General features: G+C 44.7%; 1 protein-coding gene and 1 non-coding gene across 11 annotated transcripts in view; one reads left to right on the forward strand and one right to left on the reverse strand.

Annotated features, from left to right (window-relative positions):
• Positions 1 to 26932, forward strand: part of bcorl1 (BCL6 corepressor-like 1) — a 39152-nt gene that overhangs the window by 1971 nt on the left and 10249 nt on the right. The window contains exons 2-6 of one of the 10 annotated variants that reach the window (XM_030395771.1): positions 4683 to 4748; positions 22250 to 22334; positions 22448 to 25051; positions 25335 to 25467; positions 25797 to 26270. In XM_030395771.1, the coding sequence (XP_030251631.1) occupies positions 22329 to 22334; positions 22448 to 25051; positions 25335 to 25467; positions 25797 to 26270 (3217 nt within the window). In that variant the 5' untranslated portion in view covers positions 4683 to 4748; positions 22250 to 22328. Of the gene's footprint in view, positions 1 to 4682; positions 4749 to 12968; positions 13154 to 13995; positions 14807 to 18269; positions 18417 to 22230; positions 22335 to 22447; positions 25052 to 25334; positions 25468 to 25796; positions 26271 to 26932 lie in introns of those variants that run through there. The other 9 variants (XM_030395767.1, XM_030395772.1, XM_030395768.1 and 6 more) reach the window with 9 other exon arrangements.
• trnav-uac (transfer RNA valine (anticodon UAC)) lies at positions 586 to 658 on the reverse strand. The gene has a single exon. It is a non-coding gene; the product is annotated as a tRNA-Val (tRNA).

Raw genomic sequence — 26932 nt, forward strand, 5'->3', positions numbered from 1 at the left:
GCCATTTCTGCTTGAAATGTTCCTCTGTTGAGTGTTTAAAGTCTCATCTCCAAACTTACTTAATCCCAAAGTTATTTTATTGATGTTTCTCTGCCCTGTTTTGACATTATTTGGTAAACAATTTTTTGTGTGTGTTTGTTTGGGTCTATTCTGGGCCGAGACTCATCCCCCATCCAAGCTTCATGGAAATCAGCTGAGAAGTTTTTATGTAAACCTGCTGACAAACCAACCAACCAATGTGTCGTTATTAGCTGTGCACAATCTCTTTGTTTTGTTTTTTGTTCCTTTTGATATTTATTGTTCCTCTTAAAATCTATATGCGACACACCCACAGTTGCTTTGTTTCTATTCATAATGTGTATCTCAATTTGAGTCTATCTATCTATCTATCTATCTATCAGACACGGTGAAAACATAACCTCTTTGCTGGAGGTAATAATAATCATCTGCAGGCCTAATGTTCACTGAGTGGCTTTTCCAACTGTAGCATTTATGCCGTTTATGTTTATTAGTGTCGTTAAGATCTATTTTAATAGTCGTATCATACCAATAAATTATGTATAATTGACAATGTGGGAAAACACATGGTTCCACTGGGGCTCGAACCCAGGACCTTCTGCGTGTAAAGCAGACGTGATAACCGCTACACTATGGAACCAGTTGATTGTTACATGTTACACAGCCGGTGTATATATATACATGTTCTAACACTGAGTTGTGGCGATTGATATTTATATTCAGTACGCGATAATCACATCCTCCACAGTCCGCTGACCTTCACGTGACTAAACTGAGCGCTGTGCTGCGGTTTAAAGCGAACACGTCTCAGCTTCTGGCTCCTCAGCGCAGCAGCTCGTCTCCCGCAGCGTTAGCGGCAGTTAGCTGCCGGTGTCGAGACCTCCCGGGACGTCTCGCTTTTGCGGCCGGTCACACGGTGCAGCAGCTGCAACCGAGCGGACGAGCTGCCTACCTGCGTCCGTCTGTCCGACCCACCGCCTGCATGAACTGCAGCCAACACATGAAGGAGGAGGGGTGTTTGTAAAAGCTGGACTTATCCACCTGACGTGGACCAAGTGCGTGCATCTTTAAAATCAGTCTTTTTACAGTAATAATTTGTGGTATCACGCTGTAATTGATCCCGTATTAAATAAGGACACTGATGAATCTTACCAGCTGAGGTCACCTACTGTAAACACACGACTAAAAATCATTTAGGGATATTTTAGTGTTTCACTTGATTGTTCATTCTGTTCATTTATTTTGTGTTATTTTTGTGTTATGTGCTATTTTTGTTCCCCAAAAAGAATGCAAGGCATATCCAAATATTCCTAACAGATTTTCTATTAGTAGTGTATGACAGACCTCAGTGTATTGTCTCATGAAGTTAAGTGATAGAAGTTGAGAGTGAGACATCCCTTAAACACTAACATTTACCTAGAGGACTGAAAATCTGGACTCAAGTACGAGTACAGTTACGTTACTGAGATGTTACTCAGTTACAAGAAATCTGCTGGTATTAAAATAATACACTACTCAAAATTAGTTATGGGTATGACTAATATGATATTAAAATGAAACGTGTCACATTATTTTGGGGATTAATATTCACAGAACACAAAATAAAATTCAGATATGTCACAGATGAGTATTAGTTACCTTTTGTCCTTTGAATTTTAATGCATTATCAGTAGGAGGCTTTCCCTCACAGAGGTTTCTGTTTCTCCAAATATTTGGCCTAAATTACTCCCTACTCCTGCTTTGTTCTGCTGAGTGGTCACTTCTCCAGACCCGGGCCTGCTGCAGAGGCCGGGTTTCATTGGCCCGTTTGTGCGAGATAGTCTTATTGGCTACAAAATTGCGGGTGGACGGTATGGATATGTATGCATTTTTGTAGGCCAACCCTAAAGTTGTCGTGTTGTGCAGATTTAGCCACTTGTTAACAGCTGCAGTTGCGGGCCATCAAGGATGTATTTTATGTCGTAGAACAAAACGTGTAAATATCTTAAGCCTGTGGTAACCACGGACCTTATTTCAGGCATTTAACTGAAAATCAATTGAAAAAACTTCAGTGAAGTGATTTTCGTGTTTTAGGACTACAGACTGCTGCACTCTATAATGAGTTTATGAGTTACAGAGTAGATTACAAGGTGTAATGCACACTTAAATACAAGTAAAATTACAGACTTGAAAAGTACCCAAGAGATGACTTAATTACAGTAATTTGAGTAGATGTAATTAGTTACTTTCCACCCCTGTGTATACCTACTATACTTAACAAATAGAGACCTTGCAAAGTGCTGCACGATATAATCATCCCAATAATTATCATGTAATTATTGGGATGATTTTGTAGGAGGGTGCATTTAATCAGAAAACCAAATTAAACCCTGCTTTGTTTGATAAAATGATCAATAATGACTGTGATTGGTGGTTTTGCTGTAGATTGTCATGCACACAAACCCTCCTGTTCATACAAAGATACCAGCAGTAAGGCTGCAGCGGTCAAACATTGTCACGGATTATTCTGCAGCTCGGTCTTGAACAATGTATTCTTCCTTCTCTCCTTGGCAAACAAAATCTGCTCCTTCAAAGGTTACCTTTCTGAGGCAGAACTCAAGTTTTTCATAATCACCCAGCCGAAAGAAATCGGCATGCATTGAGGTCGTTTTAGTGAAAAAGTACATCCCTTACGTCCTTGTAGACGAGGCAGCGAGATAGAAAAATGACCTAATTCTCAGTTTCACCACCGATCACACAACAAAGTCTGTCCCTCTATGGATTGTTCTGTTTTTACAGAGCCTCTATGTCACTTTCAAGCAACAAACATGAAAGAAATATTAAATTGGACTAAATTAAACAGACTTCTGTTGTACATTCGTCATGGAAAATGAGAAGCCAGCAAAAACATTGTAACCAGAGACATCAATCATCTGGCAGCGAGACTATTGCACATGCGTGAACTGCCATGTCAGTGCTGGAATAATGTATTATTGTTTTATTATTTATCTATTATTGGGGCAGATATTCAGCATTTTACAGTTATCGGTGATCGTATTGGTGATTGTTCCACCAGATTGCAGATCAAGTAAACTAATTTAAAAATGTGCTACTTTGGGCGCGCAGGTGGTCGAGTGGTTAGAGCGCATGCCACATACGCAGCCGCCCCCAGTTCAGTTCCGGCCGGAGGTCCTTTGCTGCATGTCACATCCCCCTCTCTCTCTCCCATATTTCCTATCTGTCTACTGCTTAATAAAGGTGTCTATACCGGGAAAAAAATCTTTAAAAAATGTGCTACTTTGGCTCTGATGACACTGTCTGATCGCTCGAACGTCACAATTAATAACCCGTAAACGCTAATTAGCGTGAGTCTGCAAAGTAATCAATAACTAAATTTATCAAATAAATGTAGTGAAGAGGAAGTATAGATATCAGATTTATGCTGAAGATCAGCGCTCGAGTAAATTGTACTTTGGTTTATTTTATCGGTGGTTGTTCAAAATAAATGAAGGAATATTGTTCCCAAATATTGGTTTTCAGTCTCTAATACGCACGGCCCGCCTAACAACAGGGCTAGTTTAAAGTTTCTTAAACCCATTTATGAGGTTCGCGAGTTAAATTAGCTTTCTGACCTTCAGGCGCTGCACCATTCACTTGTTACCTATTAATCGCAAGGTCATGATTAAGGTCCGCTTAGACTAAGGGCCAGAAACTGAAAAGTATTTTACCTATTCATAGATCTGCAGCCTGAGCACAATGTCCTCATACAGATTTTTGTTTTCAGGCTGCTGTATCTTGTATTCATGAAAAGGAGCACGTTCGCTCATCTCACTCGTTTTCTGAAAGCTCCTGCGCCGCGATGCTATCAGTTATATCTGCGAGTGTTTCTGCTGTGGTCTCTGCATCAAATGCAAATGGAACTGTTAAGAGTTCAGAAGTGAATTTCTAAGCCTTACAGCTGCTGTTCTCCTGCTAACTTCTGCTTTAAGATATTCAGGCTGTGTATATCCCCATTTGCCTAAAGTTGTGGGCTTAGGGTGAGTTTCTTACTCGTTAAGGGGCCTCGAATGTCCAGTGTTTAAGATTTAGGGGGTGTATAATCACCTGAAACTAGAACCCTGTGTTAAAATGTCAAACAGAATTAAAACATTTGCAAACAATCTGTGTTTATCAGCAACAGTTTTACAAAGTGTTCTTGAGCACATAATATTCTTTAAACAGTCACAAAGCGGGAACCTTTTCTTTTTTTTCATACTTCATTTTCACGCACGTAAGACTATATAAATTCAGATGATTAAAAGTGCCAAAAACAAGTGCCAAATATCAGAAAAACTCAATCAATAGACAACGATCCATCAAAAATATAGAAATACATAAAAAAAAAACTAAAACAAGGATAAACACACACACACACACACACACACTCAACGCCTCTAGAATCTCCTGAAAAGCTTTAAAAACGAACAATTATCGAGTGAAAATGAAGACTAAAATGTTTTAAAATGTCACTGGAAACACATTTTTCTGAAGAATGGTTGTAGTATAAGAGTAAGTTCCAAACTATGCTCAGATTGATTAGTTAGCACGTTTTATAGAGGCTATTTTGCCAGGATATAAACACAGATGTATCTTGAGATTTTGACTTTGAGAACCATTGACCTACAGCGAGCCTTTATTGTCTACAGATGGAGCGGGTCCTCTGCTATGGAGCCATTTTGCCTCGCCATGTTTCTACAGCTGTAAGTAAGTGAGTAAGTAAGATTTTATTTGAATAGCACCTCTCAAAACCTAGGTTACAAAGTACTTTACAAGAGGATAGAAGGTTAAAAGGTCAAGAGAAAAGTGTGACACAACCATTTCAACCACAAACAGTTAACACAATAAATACATCCTGAACATACAAACCAAACAGTGGCTCTAGGGAGTGGCCACTGTGGGGGGGGGGGGTAATTCAGTTGGTTGCAATCTGCAAGCTCACCATTACACGCCACCTTAATCCTACACACTGGACCTTTAATGTGAGCATCAATAAAGCAACTTTCCAGATTCTAACCAAAAGTTTTTCCAAAAGTCCGTCTCTCCATCGTTTACCGGTGTGAGGTCCGAAACCTCCCTCCTCATTTCAAATTGTCTTTCCTCCGCATTGTTCGTCCATTTTGACTGTTGAAGCTCTTCGGCTTCCTTATAGGTGCCAGTGGGAGAAGGGCAGATTGGCTGCATCGGGGAATGTGGGGATGACAGCTGCATCTGTTTATCATGTGGGGTACAATAGCACACCTTGAGAGGCAGCCAGGGCTTGTATTCTCTCTGATCCTGGCTCCAACACAGCGGGCCAGAATTAATAGACAAGACAGATTCATATGTGGGCAGGATCACAATTCAAGATGCGCTAGATCATTTCCACAAGCTCAGTCTGACTGACACACAGGATGGTTTGTGCATGTGATACTAGAAAGCAATCATAGTAATGTACTGATGTCTAATGTCATATTTACTGTCGAACAAAAAAAAAGTAAAAGAGTAAATATCCGTCAAGCGCTTTAAAGTATTATTTTCATTAGCGATTAATCTTTTGTCTTCCAAGTCAAATTTGACTTCTTTAGATGGTTTCCTTTTGTCAAACCAATAGACCAAATCCTAAAAATATCATTATTCAAAAACAAGTGTGTCAAATACTCATATTTGAGAAAGTGCAACCAGAGAATTGTTGACATTTTAACTTTATAAATGAATTGAACAGTCAATTGATTATATTGAAAATGTGTTGCTTCTGGATTGTAATAAATGAATTGACTTAACTTTTGAAGCTGTAAATCTATGTTCATAATCTTTTCAACAAAACGTGCTACCAAAAATATTAGCTTCTCCGTCAGTTGAGGCAGTGTCTGAGTAGTTCATTATTATTTTATTTTTGGTGCCTCAATGAAACCCGAATATCTCACAGTAGAGTGCACACCTCCACCGAGGCCCAGCAGTCCCCTTTTGTACTCACTTCATACCTCTTTTAAAACAAGGTGGTTCAGGTGCTGGTTCGGAGCCAGTGCCTGCTCTGGAACCAGTTCTTTGTGTTTCAACAGACAAAGAACCGGCTCACGGCCAGGCAAACTGGTTCCAGAGTGGCACCAACACTTTGCTGGTCTAGAACAAAAAAACACTTACGTTAGTGGCTGAGAGAATGGGAGCTGTCCATGGGAGAATAAACCAAAAACATTCACTGTTTCGCTAGTCAAAGATACAGTGATCTGAGGACCGGTCATGTTTGGATGCCACTGTAGGGATGCAAAGCCAGGCACAACACCTGAAGCATTGAATTGGAAACGTAGAAATTAGAGATGTATACAGTGACTGAATGATGTGGCTCTCACGCCCGTGGAAACGCAAACTGGTTTGAATTCTTAAGCTACTTTGAACCAGCGCCAGCCAAGAACCAGCACTTGGTTCACATTGGACGAAAGGTGTGATCATAGACGCCAGCTCCCTCAACACACCTGATTTTGTTGTCAAGATCCATGCATCATTCCCTCAGAAATTATGGGAAAAGCTCTATCTCTAGATGTTAAAGAAAGTGAGAACTAATTCCTGGATCCGTCTCTTTATCCAGATGTGGTCTATTCTGGGCTGAGATCCATCCTCCATCCAAGTTTCATTGAAATCCATTCTGTAGTTTTTGTGTTTTCCTGTTGACAAAGCGACCAACCAACAAACAAACTGATGAAAACGTAACCTGCTCCATGTAATCCACCCGGTGTGACATGATGTGATATATATTCAGCTGCAATTTGCTGAGGGCCTGTTTCAGTTATTTCTTATGATTTTATAGCTACATTTGTTCTGTAAAAATACTTTGTAGTGAATCTTGATAGACATCTTCCATCACAACTGAATCAGATGACCTTCCAGTGAGTTTTCTTGTAAATGCATCACCGCTTTCACTCAGTAACAAAACACACCGTTCATGACCTCCGGGTCTAAAAACATGTTTGCATTCTGTGCTTCTTTTGTGTCTACTGTATATCTGCTCGCCATCTTTTTGCCTTTGTTAACTCGTAGCTTGGCGTGTTGGCCTTCACCAGCTCCATTTTGTATGTCTTGTGCAGGTGAGCACATGTGGAAAGGCCTGTCTTGCAGATTGCAGCTGAGACGAGTGAACAGTGAATGCAGATTTTTGTGTTAACCCGCCTGAAACTAGAAGATCATATTTGGATTTGTCTTTTTGTCCCTGTGACGTCTAATGGGTTTAAATGAATCACGACTGCTCAGAATAATCTGCGCTTAAATCGGAAGGCAAAAATGTTTTACTCATTGTCTCCCCCACACTACAAGATAAGGTGAGCCCACTGTCAGTGGTACCTTGCCTTGTGTAGTGCAGACTCTCTACAATCAGTCATTGTGACTAAATTAGCTCTACAGTGGGACCGTGCAGTATGTTCCGAGTTAAACAGGGAACGCCATTTCCTGCTACACCGTGGCAGCCGTTATGATGACGGCCCTCCTCTGATACTTGTGATTCCATAATTCTGTCGACCACGCAGAGCATTTGTAGACAGTCTCAGTCGACACAGACAGCACATGTCGTCTCTATGAGGAGTATCTGCCCCCTGAGTGTCCATCTGACTCTCAGGCTGAATCCAAATGTCGACCCTCTGGACTTGCGGACCGAGCTCTCGCAGGCTTCAGTCGTACGTTCAGGGAGAGACTGCAAGGCCACTGACACACAGGCCTAAACGCATGTTGATTACCTCTTCAGCCTGTACTTTTCTAGCCGACACAATTCAAGTACTGTTTTAATCAAGTATTTTTTTTTTTTACACATTCATAATTAGTTCTACAACGTCACGTCCATACTGCAAGAGACTGTAAGTAATTAAATCAGTTAAGTCGGCAGAAATTCTGCGCGAGGCCCCCTATGGACTGGATGGATTGTGGGTTTGGAACGCCCTCAGCACTCTGGGACTTCCCGCGAAATCCCCAAAAGTTCCATTAGTCTGCAAGAGCGGTAGAGTCGAGACATTTGGATGCAGCGTTCATTGTGTCATATGCCTCTTATATAGAACAGTTCATCCAAAAATGAAAAATTCACATGCTGATGGGAAAGTCAGGTGAGGTTTTTAAGTCTGCAAAACATTTCTGTAGTTTCAGAGCAAAACAGTGCGGCAGGATTCTTGTAAGCAACTGAAGTAGATGGGGACTTGTTTTAAAACGTAAATAAAATTTTTTTAAGATTTTGCTTAATAAAGGGTTCTTACAGCTCTTCTGGCTTAATCCAATTTCGAGTCTCCAGAAGCTGGACAAACAGTACGACTTGTGGACTTTCCATCGGCGTGAGGGTGTGTAGATAATGACTGATTTGACATTTTTGGCTGAACTTATCCTTTAAGAACAATCACCTGCCTCTCTGTTTCAGACAGTGGCGTAACATCTGGGGTAAAGAGCCACTGTACTATGATTACACCTCATTTTATCAGCGAGTCCTGTTGGTGTCTGGCCGTCTGGTAATATCAGTTTTTCTGTGCCGCTGTTCTCAAACAACCACGTCTGTACCTCCTGACACCACCCTGTGAGAGTCAGGGTGAATACACTTTCATTTGTGCCGCTTAAAAACTTCGGTGAATTAGATTTGAAGAATGCTGCAGTGTCCCAGTTACTCAGGATAATCCACAGACCTCACTGTCAACAGTTTCCATAGGGTCTGCTGCTTCAGTGGAAATACAGTATTTCCAATGAATGTTGCTCACAGAGAGGTGACAGTCCGTAGATTATCAAGAGCAACCGGTGTATTGTTTCAGGTGATGATGACCGGCTTGTATCTGCAGAATCGAGCCGTGCACACTCCTCAGTGGGTGATTGGCTTCCCCTCGATGAAGGCGAAGTCGCTATGGGAGAGGAAGCTGTCCTAAATAATGTCCTGTATTTGTGGCCGTTGTCTGCAGAGGCTTCCAGTTTGGTGTCTGTGACAGCACTGCTCCGGTGTTGTCTTTAGAGGCGACGGTAAACGGTGAAGCTAGTGAAACCATGAGCGCTGTATCATAAACTTGTTGCACTGAGACACGGCTTACCCGACCTCTTACTGTATTCTCTCTTCCCACCACTTAGGTCTTGACCCCTCTAACTAACCAACAGCAGCGCCTGATTTGTTCACAGACTTAAGCTACTTGTACTCTAATAAGTTGACAGGATGTACAGACCTCAAATGCCAGGGTATCTGTAAGAGCTCTGTGTGTAATGACAGCAGAAAGGAGTTCAACAAAAAAAGGCGAGAAAACTTGATTCAGCCAGCTTTGTGCACATTTGCGTCGATCGTTATTACATTTTGTGCTCCAACTTCTATATTTGTACTTTAAGAACATCTCATTAGTCTCGTCTTGTCTGTCTGTGTCATATCGCCAAGAGAACAAGGACGAGCTGTTTCTGATCTGTTTACCATACATAAGCTCCCTTCAAACACATTTACAATCCAGGATTCATTAGTGGAATAACAAGATACTGTTGCTGGCATTTAGAGGCTGAAAGTTCTGCTATTAAAGTAACTGCGTGTTCTCGGTGTCACACCTACAGGTGATGGTAGACACTGTGTATGTGATTTAATTATATTAGGTGGTAATAAACATAGACTGATTATGAGACGATCAGCGCCGCCAGATGGGAAATGTTTGACCGTCATACTAGACGTTTATCCATCATATTTTTAGGGGAATTTATCGTAGTTAAGTCATCATGTGCAAAGCTTCCTGCTACATCAAATCCACACTGACACCCCCCAAAAATATTATTAAGAATATCAAACAACCCTACCAAATATTACAGAAAGCATGAACTGACCACTGCCGCTAATGATACTGGCGGGTAAATCAGCACATTATCGATATATTGCTCGAGACACACATGATCAATGCAATGATCCTTCAAATGTGGTTATCAAACACTTAGTAAAAAAAAGTGTAACAGAAGCAGGATATTTACACTTTAACGGTAAACTTTATTTCTCAGAAAATGTGATTAATTCCCTGGGGAATTTAATAATTATTATAAAAAACATAAAATACAGATATCTGTTTCTATATTCTTTCTATAAAAAGTTCTCATGTCATATCAAAAGTTTTCATATCGATGCATATCTGACAACATATATGCCAAGAGCAATGTGTATATGTGACAGGCCGATACCGGCTTATATATCGGCCTACTGATACATCAGTCAGGCTCCAGTAGAGCGGCATCAAAGCCAGCCAGCCCTCTCCAAACATATTACACAGACACTTAACGACACTTCACCAAATACCATAGAAACTGTGGCCCAACAAACACACAAAGGGCAGAAAGAAAAAAAGAAACAGAGGAAAAGAGAAAACTGACAAAGAGTCATAAATATGTCGACGCACACGGACGTATCCAGCTGTAGATTTGTCAAACTGGTAAGCTGTGGTTTGTGGTTCTGGTGATGTATTATTATCATGCACCCCAAATTGTTTATAATGTTGTGAACAACTGCAGGGGAGAAATATACAAGGCAAGACATTATACAGTTTAAAGGCCCTGACACGCCGGCTCAGTGAGTCTGTGGCTCTAATGGCTTTATGGCAGCTTTTTGGCCAATTGAGCATGTAGAATCAGCGGTGGCGCATCAGTGTGAGGAATCACTCTGATTGGCCGCTCAGGTGAGCTGATGAGTGCACATAGAGAGCCGAGGTCACGCCTCCTGCGGTTTGTCCCATGGGACCTTATTTCAGCAAAAATCTGCACGATAGGAAAAAAAGGAGAGAGACGAATAGTTGTTTGTTGAATGGCTTGAATCGTGACATGAATCACACAAACGATGTTAATTTTAAAGTCAAGAAATACCATCGAGCTTTGTGTTAAACCGCTCAGTGAACTATATCGTCTTGCGTTGCACAGAAAAGGTGCTAAAAAAGATGAAAATCACAATAAATCCGGTTGTATTGACAACGGCAGTTATATAAAAGGAGAGTTTGTCAGTTCTGTCAGCTGCTGATATACAGGAGCAGCTCTACAGTGTTTGAGTTACAGGTTTTTGGTGAGCGTTTAACGAGACAACATCGTTAACGCGACTGTTGGCTGTGTAGTCTTTATAATTGCATATTTTCACTTCTTACATTTCATTTGTTTTATGACAAACTTTCTCAAGTTTAATATGAGTTCATTATTTGTCCTTTTGCATTTACTGCCATACAACTTTTGTTCGGAAATCAGGTCATATTGGGCAAACCAGAAACGGTGTGACCTCGGCTCTCTGTAGTGAGAGATTGAAAAGGAAAAGCCTGTTGAGTCTGTCGCTGTAGTTTCGCCCATTTAGCGCAGTGTCTCCTCATTTCACTCCTTCAGCCTCGTCGCCAGTCACATTTGCGACTTCATATCAGACAAATTCTCGATTAGAAGCTATCATATTAGCGAGAGCGGTGTCAAAAAAAATGCTGCTTAACCATGACAGTGGTGTTGTATATCCACAGAGAGGTATTTCCTTTCATGCGGGCACAGAACGTACGAGCGTGTTGGCTGTCGGCTGGAGCCATTGTGATGTGTTCGTGATGTGAGGCGACGCAACAGTCGGCCTGCGTCACAACAGCTCTTTGATGTCAGTTCGGTGTGCCAGGCCCTTAAAAACCAGCTTGTGGCTACACTCTCCGACAAACTGAAGAATCGACACTGTTTGAAAACGCATGTTTGTACTTCAGTCTCTTCCATTGGCTCATAGAAACACAGAATCCAATTAATCTGCAATCAGCTCACATTGTCCCGGCTGACGTATCTGTTCAGCTCTCATAGAAAGTCAGCAAGAGGAACCTGTGGTGTGGTGCACGTTGTACTTGCTCATCGTCTTAAAGGGGCACCATGTCGTTTCAGAGAAGAAATTCAGTCTCAGAATTGCAATATTTACGAGGATATTAATGAGGAAATAGTACAAACACAGATATAAGTTGTTTTTTTCCCCCCGTAACTGAGTAAACAAGCTGTTCTCAGAGGAAAATACTGTTTGAAGCTAGAACGGTGGCAGGGTCCGCCAATATAAACAAAGTAAAACAGTGTGAAATTGTGTTGTCCTTTAAGCTCAGTTTGTTTATTCAGTTTATTCAGTTGTGAAAACAAAGAGAGTTTGTTTATTTCTCTTCGGATTGAAATTTCTTCCCCCAAAGAACTACATAACTGAATCGTGTCGGCAAACTCCGACACACCTGCCAACCCTACCGCTGTGACCAGGAGACTCCTGGATTTTATTGCCCTCAGTTAATGAAGATCTCTCTCTTCTGATTAAAAACCACACAGTGCACCTTTAAAGCTGAATGACGGTTTTAAAGTACAGTATTTTTACTGCGGCCGACACTTGAGTGTCGTGAAAAAGCGAGGTAACCGTCGCTTCCAACAGATCCTCTGAAACTGTGCCCAGTGGGTCCAGTCAGCCATTGTAATCAGATATTAAACGCTTAATGTAACTGCTGCCTAAGTACGGCTTCAATAAACTAGCGAGTGCACCTGCCAATTGTTGGAACCACTATTTTAAACACTTATCTCCTTTTTTTAAATCACGGATGGCCCCGCTGGAGATTAAACCAGAGTCTGTGTGTGCCACCATGTACAATATTTTGTGGAAGACTAAATGGCAAAATAAATACTTTTGATAAAGTGGCATTTAAGCAGTTTACAGGTGATCCCTCTCCGTGTGACAGCAGACCTTCAGCACACCTTTAAAGCAATTAGACGTGGCACCTTCTTCTTTTTTTTTCCTTTTGTAAATGTCATCCAAACAGAATATTTAAATGTTTGTTGGTTAAAAGAAAGAAAGAAAGAAAAAAAAAGGAAAGAAAGGCGAGACAGTCTGGCCCTGGAAGGACTATTTATGTGACTCCAGCAGAAGTCCCCCTGCAATTAAAGATTCAAACCCACCGAGCAGCAGCCTGTTTGTTATTCACCTGTAGGGCTTTACCCGGCGCTAGGACCCAGGGTGCGCGATTTTCATCTCCAGCTGCTGCAGACCGAAAACTGGCAATAAGGGAAGATCGCGAGGACAAGCCAAAATTGCATACTGTATTCAATCTACTTGAAAATCACATCCCTGGCCCCGCACGGACGCCCCTGTGCAGACAACAATAGCTTGTTGCGCTGTGTGCGGGGCTTTGTGGCTGTAGGCAGCTCGGAGCGCAAGGTAAGACGGTGCAATACCATGCGATTACTAATAACAAAGGCGTTACGGGCGAGCAGGGGGCATTAAAGGGGGCATTGCACAACGCTATCGAGGGCGAGTTAAAACTCTGCCAAACTTTGACCTGGATATCTGTATTTTTGTAGTTGCGGGCGCCCCGGTAGTTGCGGTGATGTCTCGCTGTTATGTCGGATCGTGTCACATGTATGGACAGCCAAGTTGTGTGTCGAGGTGACACACTTGGGGTCCGCCGCCGCCGCCGCCGCTGTCCATGCGTGTCGGTGTCGGTGGATGCAGCAGGGGCTTTGACACAGTAACTATTACACGAAGTGATGCGTTTCGATTCCTCCAGACTTCGTGTTTGAACAGCAGCCGGACGGCGCATCGGGCCATCCGTGAACCCGGCGAGCGAGCCCATCACCCTCCGCTGTTCTCCCTGTGATCAGCTGCCATCCTGCCTCCGCTTCTCCTTCTTGTAGAATAATTCATTACTTACACCAAGATGGAAGAATAATGCGCTTGATTTTTTTTTTCTTCCTCTCACTCAGCCTTCACCCCCTCCTCCTCCTCCTCCTCCTCCTCTTCCTCCACCTCCTCCTCCTCCTCCGCCGCCTTCCCAGCCTCGACGTTCAGTACTGACCAGGTGAACCACGAACTTAGACGGGACATCCTCGTCGCTGTGAAGCATGGCGGCCTAGATAGGGTCGATAATCTCCGATGTGACTCACAGATAGATGACCGTGTGTGCCCACTTTGAAGACGACATTCTCCCCCCCACCCCCCCACTACAAAAAAAAAAAAAAAAAAAAATCAGGCCTTCGAAATAAACAACGTGCCTTCCTTCATCCGTGCTATCGCAGTTGTCATAGTGCATGTGCGGAACCGCTCGTCTCCGGCTCGACACGTTCGCCGTCGCACGCAGAACAAGTTCTCTTTTAACCCCGCGCGGCTCCAGACATCCGATGTGGAGCTCGCGAGCCCAACTCGTCTATAATTGGTGAAGCCGCGAGCAGCCGGTCACTACCGGGATAGCGCTGCGCGGTCGTTGAGGTCTCCGGGTTACCCCCGGCTCAGACACAATGCGATGTGTCAGCTGCCCACTTTGTGATACTCCCGCTTCACGCCGACGCGGTTTCTCTCCGGTGTTCCTCTTTTTTCTTTCTACTCATCCGCGTTTTTTGTGTTTTGTTTTTTTTTTTCTTTTGGTTTCCCAATTTCACGTTTTGGCCATCTGTCAACGATTTGGCTGCCTGCACGCAGCCATTACTGAGCGAATGGCGAAGGGCATGTTAGAGGCTCTCACAACAGCGATCCGCTCCGCGATACGAGGCGGACAAATAGTTTGAGCCCTCAGCGCTGCTCTCCTCTCCGCTCCGCTCAGCTCCGCTCTGCTCTCGGCGGACGGGATCGGTCGCCCTGCACCGCCCGGTCAGGGACGGCACGGACCGTGCATGGTAGTAAACAAACTCTTTCGATGTCAGCCAGCCTCGCCGTGCTGTGCTGTGCCGTTCCGTGCTGTGTGGCTGTGAGTGTGTGTGTGTGCACGGTTATTTCCTCACCACCACAAGTGTTGAGAAAAGTAGGAAATTTTGTTGGCCTACAGGAGCGGACAGCCTCGTAAACCGCAGGCCTACACTGGTTGTGTTCAGGAATCAGGTAAGACAAGTGGCCTAATTACAGCCGACAGGGTAACCTGTGCTGCTTAACTCCTGCGCCAAAATGTGCTTATGGAACAGGTAGAGCTGAATATCCTGCTGGGTGTTTTATATGTTTGTGTGTGTGTGTGTGTGTGGGGGGGGGGGGGGGGGGGGGGGGGGGGGGAGATAAGTGCAAACCTCCCTCCGCTTCAACCGAGTGGTTTCACAATCCAAACTTCTATCTGGAAGTTGCAGATGTGTTGTCATTCAGCTCGTGATTGCAATTATGAGCTGTCTTGTCCTCATGTATTCTCGTCAGCTCTCTTGCCTTTGTTTCCCAGCGCTTAGATTATAAGGAAGGGTGTGCACTTTTTTCTTTTCAAGGTGAAAGCACAGAGAAAGGGCTGTACGTTAGGGTGGATTCTTATTTTATCACAGATGATGTGAGTACGATCTAACCTCCAGAGAGAGGTCACATTACAGCTGTTTCATCTCCACAGAGGCTCGTAGTCACGAGACGACCCGTCTGTGTGGAGTTTGGATCATCTCAGCCGTGCAGGTCTTTATGAGCCCGGCGCAGCTCGTCTTGATCTCGTGTAAACTCTGCAAAAAAAAAAAAAAAAAAAAATCGAAAAAAGCTTCACCCTAACCTCGGCTGAAGTCTCTGTGGGGAAGCCGTCTGTGAGAACCCAGTTAAAGCCTGACCCGGTGATGACAGGAAATGTGATTTTGACACACGCAGCACTGCAAGATGTGAGCGACTGCAGTGTGAGTGGCACTCTTTTGTTCCTATACATAATCGGTGGTTATCAGTGGCCTTGTAGACAGAAATGATATCATGCTGTCAAAACTGTGGCCCGGAAGAAAGCGATAGAATCGCGAAGGACGGTTTGGTTCGGCCCACATTACAGACAGCCACGAGTGAGGAGTGAGAGGAAGGTGTTCAGCGTGAAGCCTGAGTTTGGAGTTATTGTGTGTTTTAGTCTCTTCAGTGAATGACACGTGATCGTAATATTGGCTCTGCAGATTCTTAATATCTTGGGATGCACCGATAATAACCTGCTTTTCGTGGCCTATATCGATAAGATGACCAGTAAGTTCAGATTGCAAGCTCCTAACCTGTCGTTTACGCACACCTGAGGGCGAGAAAGGCCGAGATGAAAGTGAGAAAGGATGGATGATGGAATATGTCGAACCTTCTTCTTCCCCTGTGGATCATGTGTTTGCGGTCATGTTCTCTGACACTGTTAAAACATGTTGGACTCTCTTATCTTCTGTGTTTGCTGAGGGTTCGCAAACCAACTGCTTACTCAAGTGGTAAGCAGCCACACGGTGTAACGCGTACTCGCCAAACTTCAGATCTCAAAAAATAGGGAGGGTTATAAAAACAAAGCGGGTTTCTGGGGTACTAACCCCCCCAAAAATGTGAGATTAAGGGACAGGGTTTCCTGCATTCTGGTGACTGTTGAAGGGCGATAAGTTAAAAGTAACAGCATTTTTATGTCAAATCATTTTACCTTTAATTCTCAGAGAAGCAACGCTGAATAATTTTCCCTCTAGTGCAAACGTCTTTGGCACGTCTTTGGCATAAAGTAAAAAGTATCACTTTTAATTAATTAATTCCTCTCAGCGAGTCTTTGCACACCACCTCCCCGCGTTTGTCAGCCTCTCGATGTGGATCGAGGTGGCGCAACCCCCCCGTGACTGACAGGAAAACCCCATCGTGGCTGATTAAACAGCACCTTTCCCCTGTAAAACTTAACATAAGAAACAGGAATTCTTCTCTCCAGGGCGTCTGAAATGTGTTTATATATCCTTTCTCCCCCGTTTGTCTGTGTGTCAATCACTCACGACTCCACCCTGTACAGAGCCAGAAACAGGTTGTGACAAAGCGGAGGAAAAAGTGTGAAAAATGTTCGTAAATTGGAAGAAATATGGGGACAAATGTGAAACTGGGAGAAGGAAAGATGTGTGTATCAGACGGCGGATGGATACACTGTGTGGTGTGCTGGAGTTTGCCGACCCGGTTGAGTTATGTAGTTCTGGGGAGGACATTTTAATTGTTGTCTTCACTGACTCTTTTTTTTTTTTTTAAACAAACTGAGCTTAAAGGACACCGTTTCATACTGTTTTACTCTTTTTTTACAAGTGGCGGACCCTGCCACTTTTCTAGCCTCAGTCAGTGTTCTGGGGATCTTTATTTTAGCTCGTTTATTCACTTATGTAAAAAAAAAAAAAGTCAATGCGTCGAGTAAATGAGTGTGTGTTATTCCCTCGTTAAGTTTGTATTTATTAAAATTCTGGGTTTTGAAATTCTTCCGCAAAACTGCACATTGACCCTTTAAAGTTAATGAGAGCAATTTGGCCTCATATTATCATAATCTCACTGCTCAACACCGATAAATAGCTCATCAATCTTTATTTATAGAGCGTCAATTCACACAGAAGTCCTCTCCACGCACTCTGGCAGGTCTAGACTTTACTCCTTGACGATATAAATTTCCTGGTAAAGGGCCGATAATAAACATCATGCACCGCTACTAACATCACTTTTGTTTTGCGGGGGACTGTGGAAATGGTTGTGCGGCTTCTATCACATAATCCAGAAGTGAAATTTTTAAAGAACAGCCCACTGTGAACTCCTGAGAACATGATCTGTGTTTCCAGAGCTTTTCATAGAACCAAACATTCTTCTTCTTTTTCTTCTTCTTCTTCTTCTTCAGGTGTTCATTAGTGAAGCAGGTTAGACTCATGGCAGCCAAACTTAGTAGAAGAGGGGTTGTTTTATAGAAAACCCTGCACAGAGGAGGCTTCAGTGTGTCTCCCTCCATCTTCTACAGCCTGCAGCACCCCAGACTCCCTGGAGTTAACTCCCCTGCATCAGACCCGAACCCTTCCTCCCTCACACTCTCTTCTCTTCTCGCTGTTCTCTCTCTCTCTCTCATATTTTGGCAATCGCGTCTCGCAGCCATCAGCCGCCGGCCTGACTCTGTTAATTGACCTGACTGCCGGGGAAACGCAAACACCCACTGAGTGAGACTCACTGGAGGAACAACACAGTTTGTGACTCCGCTGCCCTCCGATAAGGCTTTTCAGTTTAGCGCACCGTTACTCTCTGGTCGCGATCTCCCTCTCCCTCTCTCTCTCTCTCTCTCTCCCCCACCACCACCACCTCCATTCCCCTTGAGCGGCTGGAGCTCGCGTTGCATGCCGGTACCTGCAGTCCTCACCCCTCCCAGCCTCTCCAGCGTCTAATCCTGGGCGTGGATAGCCGAGCACTACATCTCCCATGCCGTCACCGAGCACCCTTCTGCCCCTCTCTCCCCCTCTCTCTCTCCCTCTCTCTCGCTCCCACCAGACTGGAGACTGGCGATACGAAACGGACTGTCTTAGCGACCCCCCCCCCCCCCCCCCCCCTCCTCCTCCCTCACCCTCCCCTCCTCTTCCTCCTCCTCCTCCTCCTCTCCCTCCCTCCCTCCCCCCTCCCGGACTTTTTAGAACCGAAAACCGTCGAGATTAGTGAGCAGCCGCGGACGGCAGAGGCGAAAGGCTGGAGCTGGAGCCGGAGCTGGACACGACCGTACCCGAGTCGTGCCCGTTCGTCGTTCACATGCCGCCCGGACGAGCTGGTTCGTAACTGTTTGTGCCATTAGACATCTTTTATCCGGCCTGCTGATTAGCTGCGGGGGGAATTATTGGATATCTCAGAGAGACAGAGAGAGGAGAGTCTTTAAAAAAAAAAAAAAAAAAAAAGGAGGGGGGTGGAAGGACGGAGAGGAGAGGAGAGGAGAGGAGAGGAGAGGCTCGGTGACTGCCTTTCAGCAGCGGAGTGGTTCAGTCCGATACGACGGCGGCACTTCACGTCAGGTCGGCCGGGGATAGATAACAAGGAGCCCGCCTCAACGTGTGAGAGGAGAGGGGGGCTCCGCGGCGCTGCTGCTGCTGCTGCTGCTGCGGGTGGTGGTGGTGTCGGTGCTGGTGGTGTCGGTGGTCAGTGGAGTTTAAATACATTGTTTTCTAAAAGCCAGCGGGGGGAGAAGTTGTGTCAGCCGGACACTTTACGCGTTGTGTTGATTATTTGTGTGACTGTGAGGACTTTTGTTTGCTCGCCTTCTCTCCCCCTGTGCTCTCTGTTGACTTACCTTATCGGGCTGAGATGTGACACACTGCCACATTGTGTCGACAACAGCCGCCGTAACACACCACAAACATTCGCTCTTCATCCTTTTTTTGTTTTTCTTTAATTTAAATATACATATATATATACGTATGTATATAATGTGAGGCTCAGAGAAGAGAGGGTGACCTGGATGGAGAGGGATCACCTGAGAGAGGGACCCGGAGCTCTCCAGAGTTTGTCCGTGCTGATATTTAAAGCATGCGGACCGTCACACATGACACCGGGGGAGTGTTGTGTTGCACGAGCCGGACAGTGACACACACATCATCTGCTTTTCTCAGAGGTTTGACTTTGTTGTGTCTGCGCTGCTGCCCACGGCGTGTGTGTGTGTGCATGTGTGTGTTCGTGTTATTGGCCTACATCAGAGCGGATGAATTCAAAATGTTATATGTGTGTGTGTGTGTGTGCGTACGATCGCGGCACAAAGACAAACTAGCTGTGAGCAACTGTTGTACGGTAATGAATGCAGACCCTCCTTTGCACCGAGCCGTATCTGCATCGCTGGATTCTCTTTTCAGTCCGTGCTCGCAGATTCCTGCACAGATCGGTGTGTCTTGTCATTATGTGCGTCGTATCCGTTCTGTTTCACTGACTCCAGGGTGAAACGTTTTTCCATCTCCAGCCCCCCCCCAAAAAAATGCTTTGACGGAGATTCTTCTTTTTTCTTTCAATGCCGAGTCCTGTCTCATTTACTTGCAGACGCGCTCGCCTGCGCTCACCTCTACCTGCAAAACCACAGGGCTGTTCTCTGTGTGTGTGTGTGTGTGTGTGTGTGTGTGTGTGTGTGTGTGTGTGTGTGTGTGTGTGTTTTCACATGACATCAAGGTAGATTACCTGATAAAGGTGCACTGTGTAGTTTTGGGGAAGACATTTTAATCAGAAGGGAAAGATCTTAATTAATTTTAAATGCCTAAATAATCAAAGTCTTTGTATTAAAGGACAACACAGTTTTTACTTTCTTTATCTGTGGCGGACCCCGCCACCGTTCCAGCTTCAAACAGTGTTGCGGTGATCTTGTTTTCTTCTGCGAACAGCTCATTTATTCAGTTGTGGGAAAAGCAATACATCTAAGTTTGTTATTTTTACCTCGTTGATTTTGTGAATATTAAAATTCTGAGTTTGACTGCGCACGTACGTAAAGCATTGTGTTGTGATGGCAGTGTAATGTCTTTATGTTTGAGAAAAGCAATAGGTGGAATTTCTTGTCTGATTTTAGATCAACCTGATGAGGATTTAAGGATACGTTTATGTTGTTCTGTCCTGTACATGCGACATCTGCTGTCATGGCAGAGGGAGCCTCCACTGTGGCTCTTCCTTAGGGTTCTTCCATCTTTCTTCCCCTGTAAAAAAGTGGCAATATATAGCATGTTTTTCCTACGGACAGAGGATGTTGTTTACTGTACAGACTGTAAAGCCCACTGAGGCACCAGGATTGTGATTTGGGCTTTATTAAAAAAAACTGTATTTGACTTAAAGGTCCTGTTTGTGAGAAAAGTTGATTTTTGAGACTCATTCCCAACTCGTCAAATACTGACCCGTTGGAATGGCGGCCGGCCCGACCTACAACCCCGATACCTCAGTTGGGAATGAGACTCAAAAACCACCCTTTCTTACAAAAAGCACCTTTTTAAATTCACCCGTAAGAAGAAAATGCAGTCATCGTAGTTCAGAGTGTGTAAGCGCAGCGAGGTCTGGACATTGGGACGCAGTGTTCATGATCATATGTCTCTTCCTCCTTTAACAACTACGTTACACAGTTCATCCAAAAAGGAAGATTCAGTCATTATCTACTCACCCTCGTGCTGATTGAAAGAGGTGACGTTTCATCCTCCACAAAGCATTTCTGGTGATTCACAGCCAAACAGCGTTGCAGCATTCTCATGAAGTAGATGGGGACTTTTAAAAAAAAAAAAAAAAAACCTCAAACAAAAACATAAAATGGCTCCACACAGCTTGTCCAGCGTCATCCAAGTCTCGGGAAGCTCTAAGATCCCAAATTGATTTGAACAGATGTTATTTACAGTGTTTTTAAAGCAGAAATGTTCTTCTGTAGCCGCTGAGCTGCAAGTGTCGGCGTACACCCCGTCTGAAGTGGGTCGACGAGCTCAACCGCTCGTCAAGGGTGTAAATGATAATGTATCAAACAGAAAAGAACAAAACGAAACCTCAAATGGCTCCATAGAGCTCGTTCAGCTTAATCCAAGTCTCCAGAAGCCTCCAGATCTCAAATTGATTCGAAAAGACTTCTATTTACACCCTTGATGCTCAGTCAAGCTCATGCACCCACTTCAGTATGCTGGCACTTAGTTTAGCAGCTACAGTGGAGATATCCGCTTTAAAAAAGGTTGTGAATAACATCTTTTCAAATCAATTTGGGATCTCAGGTCTTCCAGACTCTTGGATTTCGCTGTACAAGCTGTTTGAAGCCATATTATGTTTTTCTTTGGTTGCTTTTTTTCCACATTATATAAAAAAAAAAAATCTTCCCATCTAGTTCAGTTGTTTAAGACGAGGCTGCAGTGCTGTGTCGCTGTGAAGTGAACTGTGTGAACTGCTTTATTGTAATCCCAAACGATTAACTGTCCAGTGGTGGCAAGAATCAAAACTTTTGCTCACTCCCAGTCATCCACTTCTCACCGGTTCACATGGCTCCAGCTGCACATAACACACTGAGGCTGCCGCTCACTAATAAAAGATCATTGAGCAGTCGCAGCCGATTGGCTCATGAATGGATTACTGAGCGGGCCTACGCAGGCCCAGGGGCCCAAGGGGTCACAGGACGCAAGAAAGACTCTGTTATGAGCATTTGTTTGTGATGTTTAAAAAAAAAGAGAGAGAGGTTTTCTGAATACCACAGAAAACACACGCAAAACAGCTGAAACAATGTTACAGGTGGTGTTTACCTGTTTACGTGTCTCTGCCAGAGGCTTCGCTGGCTCATAACCCGTCCATGTTGCAACTGATGCATTAAGTCTCATTTCCTTCACCAAATATCCCGATGTTAGTAAAGATAAATCACTCTCTGGATCAATCGGTACTGACAAACTATTAGTATTCCCTGCGTGCAAACAAACACCATGCCCTTCCATTTACCACACTTTTGTCTGCTACCTTGAATTGACTCCCTGCTCGGAGGAAATTGTAGCACATCTGGCCTCCAAGCTCGTCTGAAAGAAAGGAAGTCTTTAATTTCCCAGTGTTGGTTACTTTGAGTCACTTGCTGTTCCATAGAATGAGTCTTATTAATCCACAAAGGGTTTTTTGTGTGTGTTTGTTTTGCAGCATATCACTGTGTTATAAGGAAAACACTCACCTGACGGACTCAGCTACCCCTGAGGCATGTTGTGTTAAAGAAACACCTATGCAGGTAATTGTTTTTTTGTTTTTTGTTTTTTTTATTACGATTAGAATACCAGATTACGGCATTTATTTCCTCTTATCTAATTAACACGGGCCTTATGAACTTCTCTTATTACTCAGGTGGATCCTACACTAATGAATGTAGGGGATGGAGGCACGGTGAGCAGAGAGATCAGTGCTCCAAATAAAGCGTCTGCTAGCATGGTGGGAAATCCCCCCCAGACGCTACCCCCTGAGTTTAGAGGAGATGTTACGCTCAGTCAGCAAAACAAGACCACTCCAACAACAGACTGTAAGACAGCAAAAGCCTGCCTGGACACTAGCAATTACAACCACAGCCCTGAGCTTTCTCCACCTCAACAGCCCAACAATGCACCGATGTCCGGCTCAGCCCTCAGCAGCTCAGAGAAGAGAGCAGACAAAAGGGCAGAGGCCCCTAAACACAAAGCCGACGGTGCTGGGGTCTTCCCCGCTCCTCAGTGGTCAAGTGGCGTGAAAGTCAGCCGTGAGGACTCGCTCAGCCCCTGTCACAGCAATGTGACAACCAGTAAGAAATCCCACCCGCAAACACAGTCCGTGCAAAGTGTCCCACCTGGGTTTCAGTGCCCCACCATGTTTAAACCAGTCCAGCCCGTTGCCTTCCTTCCTTCCGCTAATTTTTCCTCCCCTCTTTGTAAAATCACTCTTCCACCAGCATTGGGTCAGATTGCAGCGCTGAGAGAAGCCACAGCCAGTCAGTTTCAGAAGGAAATCCAGCCTCAAAGCTCAGGTGTCGGAGGGACACCTCACATGCGGACCTATCCCTACTCGTTCTCTGTGGGCCGGACTCCAGCGGCGGAGAAAAAAGCAGGCACGTCGAAACTCAAATCAAACCATTCGTCTAATAAGAACACCAAAACTGTGGGAGAGCATAAATCTTTAGCCTCTGTGGTAGCCTCACCAGCTATTGCCCTACCATTGCAGCACCCGTCATTAACTTCTGCAGCACCCACCTGCTACACGCTGTCTCCCACTGCTGCCATTTGCTGTGGCTCGGCACTGGCCAGCCTCACTTCTCAGAGCAGACTGCTGAACCATGTGGAGAAAGGCAACAGCATAGAAAAGACAAATGCGGGCTCTCTTAAAACGACACCTCCCTCGGCATCAGAGGACCGCACGGCTTGCTCAGTCGAACTGAGAGATGTACCTCTTGATTTGTCCGCAAAATCAAAACGTCCAAAATGCTTAAGTGACCCTCCAGTTACAACTATTGATCCTCATAATAAAGAATTGAATCAGCGAGATTTTGTGAACTCAAAGAGGACTCACTCTACAACTTATAGCTCAGCTGTGCAATACCCTGTCTTACCCAACACCCACAGAAATGGTTCTCATCAAAAGCAAATAAACAGGCCTCAGAACCACCAGGTCCCAGAGCCTAAACCAAGCTGGGGTAAGGGATCTCCCCAAGACCCCATCAAAAACATCCCTGGAACTTATGTTGGTGTTGCTAGCCCCATACTGGCTTCTACTCTACGGGGCAAAGATGGAAAAGGGACTTTTGCAGATGAATTTCAGAGTTTTGCAAAGCAGGAGTTTATATCTATAATCGACCAAGGAGAACATCTGGCCTCAGGGGGAAAGAAGCCATCCTGTCTGATGAAGGGCAACCATCATGCTCACAGCGTCAAGCATGTTAAAAACACCAGCACAGCCATTACTAAGAATTGTCCCTCTAAAGGAGCCCTAACGACTGCCCTGACGAGCTCTCCCAACGCTCAGATTCATCCGAAATCTGGACCTGGCAAAACAGCGGTGCCGTACTCGACCACCGTTGTCAACCCAGCTTGGCAACAGCCGCCTCATCTTGCGAATCAGGCCTCGTCCGTTCAGAGAAAAATCACACAAGGATCTCCAAAGACCAAAGGCACTGCAGTGACGGATGGATCGAAGTTCCAGAGCGCCCATCACAGCCCGTCCAAACCCGAGGATGATAAGTGGGAGAGAATCAAGTCTCCCCTGTCGAACCTTGCGTCCATCGTAAAGCAGCAAGCTCTCGAAACAACAGCACTGACAGGCGAGGGTAATACTCAAGCTTCGCCTGTTGCACCGAGAAAAGTTGATGCTCTGACTGGGAGCCAAGACCCCCAATCTAAGCATACGTCTACCTTTGAATACCCACCGTACTGGTCTGTGGAAAAGTGGCCTGGCGTGCCATCTCAAGGGGATTCAACTCAAGCAATGAAGAGACACGAGAAGGCGAACGCCACCGAGCCTTTGGAGAATAAATCCGAGTTAAACACCAGTCAGGGAGAAGATTCGGGACTACAAGTGAAGCAGGGCTCCTCAAAGCCTGCTGGCCAGTCTAATCTCTTAGTTAGTAATGCATCAACAAACGGTAACAGGATGGAGAGCAAATTAGCCCAGGTGTTAGAGGGGGGGGTATCGAAGAAAGAAAGTGGGGCATCAGACAGTCCTCCCAGTGACAAATTGGAGGGCATGGTTGCGGCTATTCTAACAGGCCAGTGTGCCGGGGGAGGCGACAAGTTCGAGAAGAAAACAAACGGAACCAAAGAGGAGTCGCCGACCAAAGCGAAAGCTGCTGCCATCAAAAAAGAAAAGAAAACCAGCCCCAAGAAGCCCCCGAAGGAGAAGTCGCCAACGGGCCCGTCGAAGAAGGCTGCAGGAAAGAAGAAGAAAGACACAGAAAAAAAGACTCCAACCAAAGTGTCTTGTCAGAATAAGGTAAATTATGTGTGTGAGTGGTTATGTCCTTTTTAATGTCTAAAATATCTTTGTTCTTTTCTTATCTCCATCTGGTTGAACTATGGAAATATTTAATGTAGGAATCATTTTTTTTTTTTTTTTTTTTACAACTGAATCGGCCAAATAGAGCTCCGTCTAATAATATGAAATTTAACTTCCAAGGGCTTATTGTGAGTCTGCTCCATGCTTTCCATCACCATGAAAGCTTTGTGATCAATAGCATCCAATACAGCGTGCTCCCTCTGTCCCCTGTGTATTCCAGCAGAAGAGACAATGTGCACCTGTGCCGGAGCCGAGCCTAACAGCGGGAAAACTTCCTCCGCAAACTAAAGAGACGACTCCAAGGGACAAGATCAGTTACGGCAAGGTTGATCAACCAACCCGCAACAAACCAGGTATGTCTTTGTTCTGATAATCCTGTGTCATTTACTGGCCCTGTAAAGATCTCACAGTGTGGGGCTTTGTCTGATATCTATCACAAATTTAATGATGCCTTAGTTGTGTCAGACCTGTAGCCTTTTATCGAGCTTACAGTTCGGTTACTGTGGCATCTTATAGCTTCAGCCGCGGAGATAAATAGCCTGCAGTCAGCCTCGGGTAGTTTGTGTGTTAAGCAGGCAGAAAATGTCACATGTATTGTCTGAATGGCAATTTTGGATGTCTCAGTCATTTCTATGCATAGATGCTGGTGTGACTATAACAATCACAACTGTGATTTAATCAGTTACAGATAGCGGCAGCGGTCCTCGCCGTGAAGAGACTCCAGTGTCTCTTGATAGCGCTGCTGTGCCCAATAAGGAGACCGAAGCGACAGAGAGCTCCTTCCCAAGACTGAGGAGAGGACGGCGGCGAGCTGATGAGGCTCGACTCGACCTCTGGGGCTTTGCGACCCCTTCCCCTCCACCCCCACCGATGCCTCCTCCCCCAGCAGCTTCTCTGCCACCCTCTCCGACTCCCAACCAACCCACCCGCCGTCCGAGAGGGAGGCCCCGCTCAAACCCCCTGCCTCAGCGAGGGTTTCAGGGCAAGGGCAAGGCGGCCCGCGCCGACGGTGAATCGCCCGCCAATAAGAAACGCCGGCGATGTCGTAGCAAAAAGTATCAGACTGGGGAGTACATCACTGAGAAAGACAAGATGGAAGATGGAGAGCACGTCCAAGGATCGGACTCCCAGAGACAGGACGGCGGTATCCCAGCAGGTACGCTGTTTCTCTCCAGAGACCAGTCAAGTTTTCAATGAACTGTTTCCAACTCAAGTTTTAATCAAAAGTGCAGCGGATTGAAAACATTTTACAAAGTTATAGTATGAAATCTTAAAATGTGACTGTGGCAGCTGCTTCATAACAATATATTTATTAGAGTTTTTGTCGTATATACTCGTATGCAACCAAAAACAGACAGTTTGCTGCTTCGTCACCCAAACGACACGCTGAGGCACAGCTGATCAAACATCACAATAAACAACTTCTCAGATTTAAAGCCATCTTTTGCACAAACATTGATCCTAAAATCATAATTGAATGAAGTCTTTCAGATTAAACATATTACAAGATCTCATCAGGTTCATAACCGCTTATTACTATTCTTCTACAATCCAGGGCTGAAATAAAAAGCTTGTCGAATAGCTGCAACAATTGAATAATCAATCATTTGAATGACAGCAAATTACTTCGCAAGTATTTTCCTAATTGATAATCGTTGACTAGTTTGCCTAACGTCACATTTGAGCTTCTCCAATATGAGTTGCGATTTTCACTGTATTTGATTTTGTTATGAAAAAGAATATCTTTGGGTTTTGGGCTGTTTTTGGACAAAATAAGAGTGTTCCTACCCAACCTGTCTTGGTTCAGTTAAACAGGCC

This window comes from Sparus aurata, chromosome 18 (genome assembly GCF_900880675.1).
Source record: "Sparus aurata chromosome 18, fSpaAur1.1, whole genome shotgun sequence".
In the NCBI taxonomy this organism is placed as follows: Eukaryota; Metazoa; Chordata; class Actinopteri; order Spariformes; family Sparidae; genus Sparus; species Sparus aurata.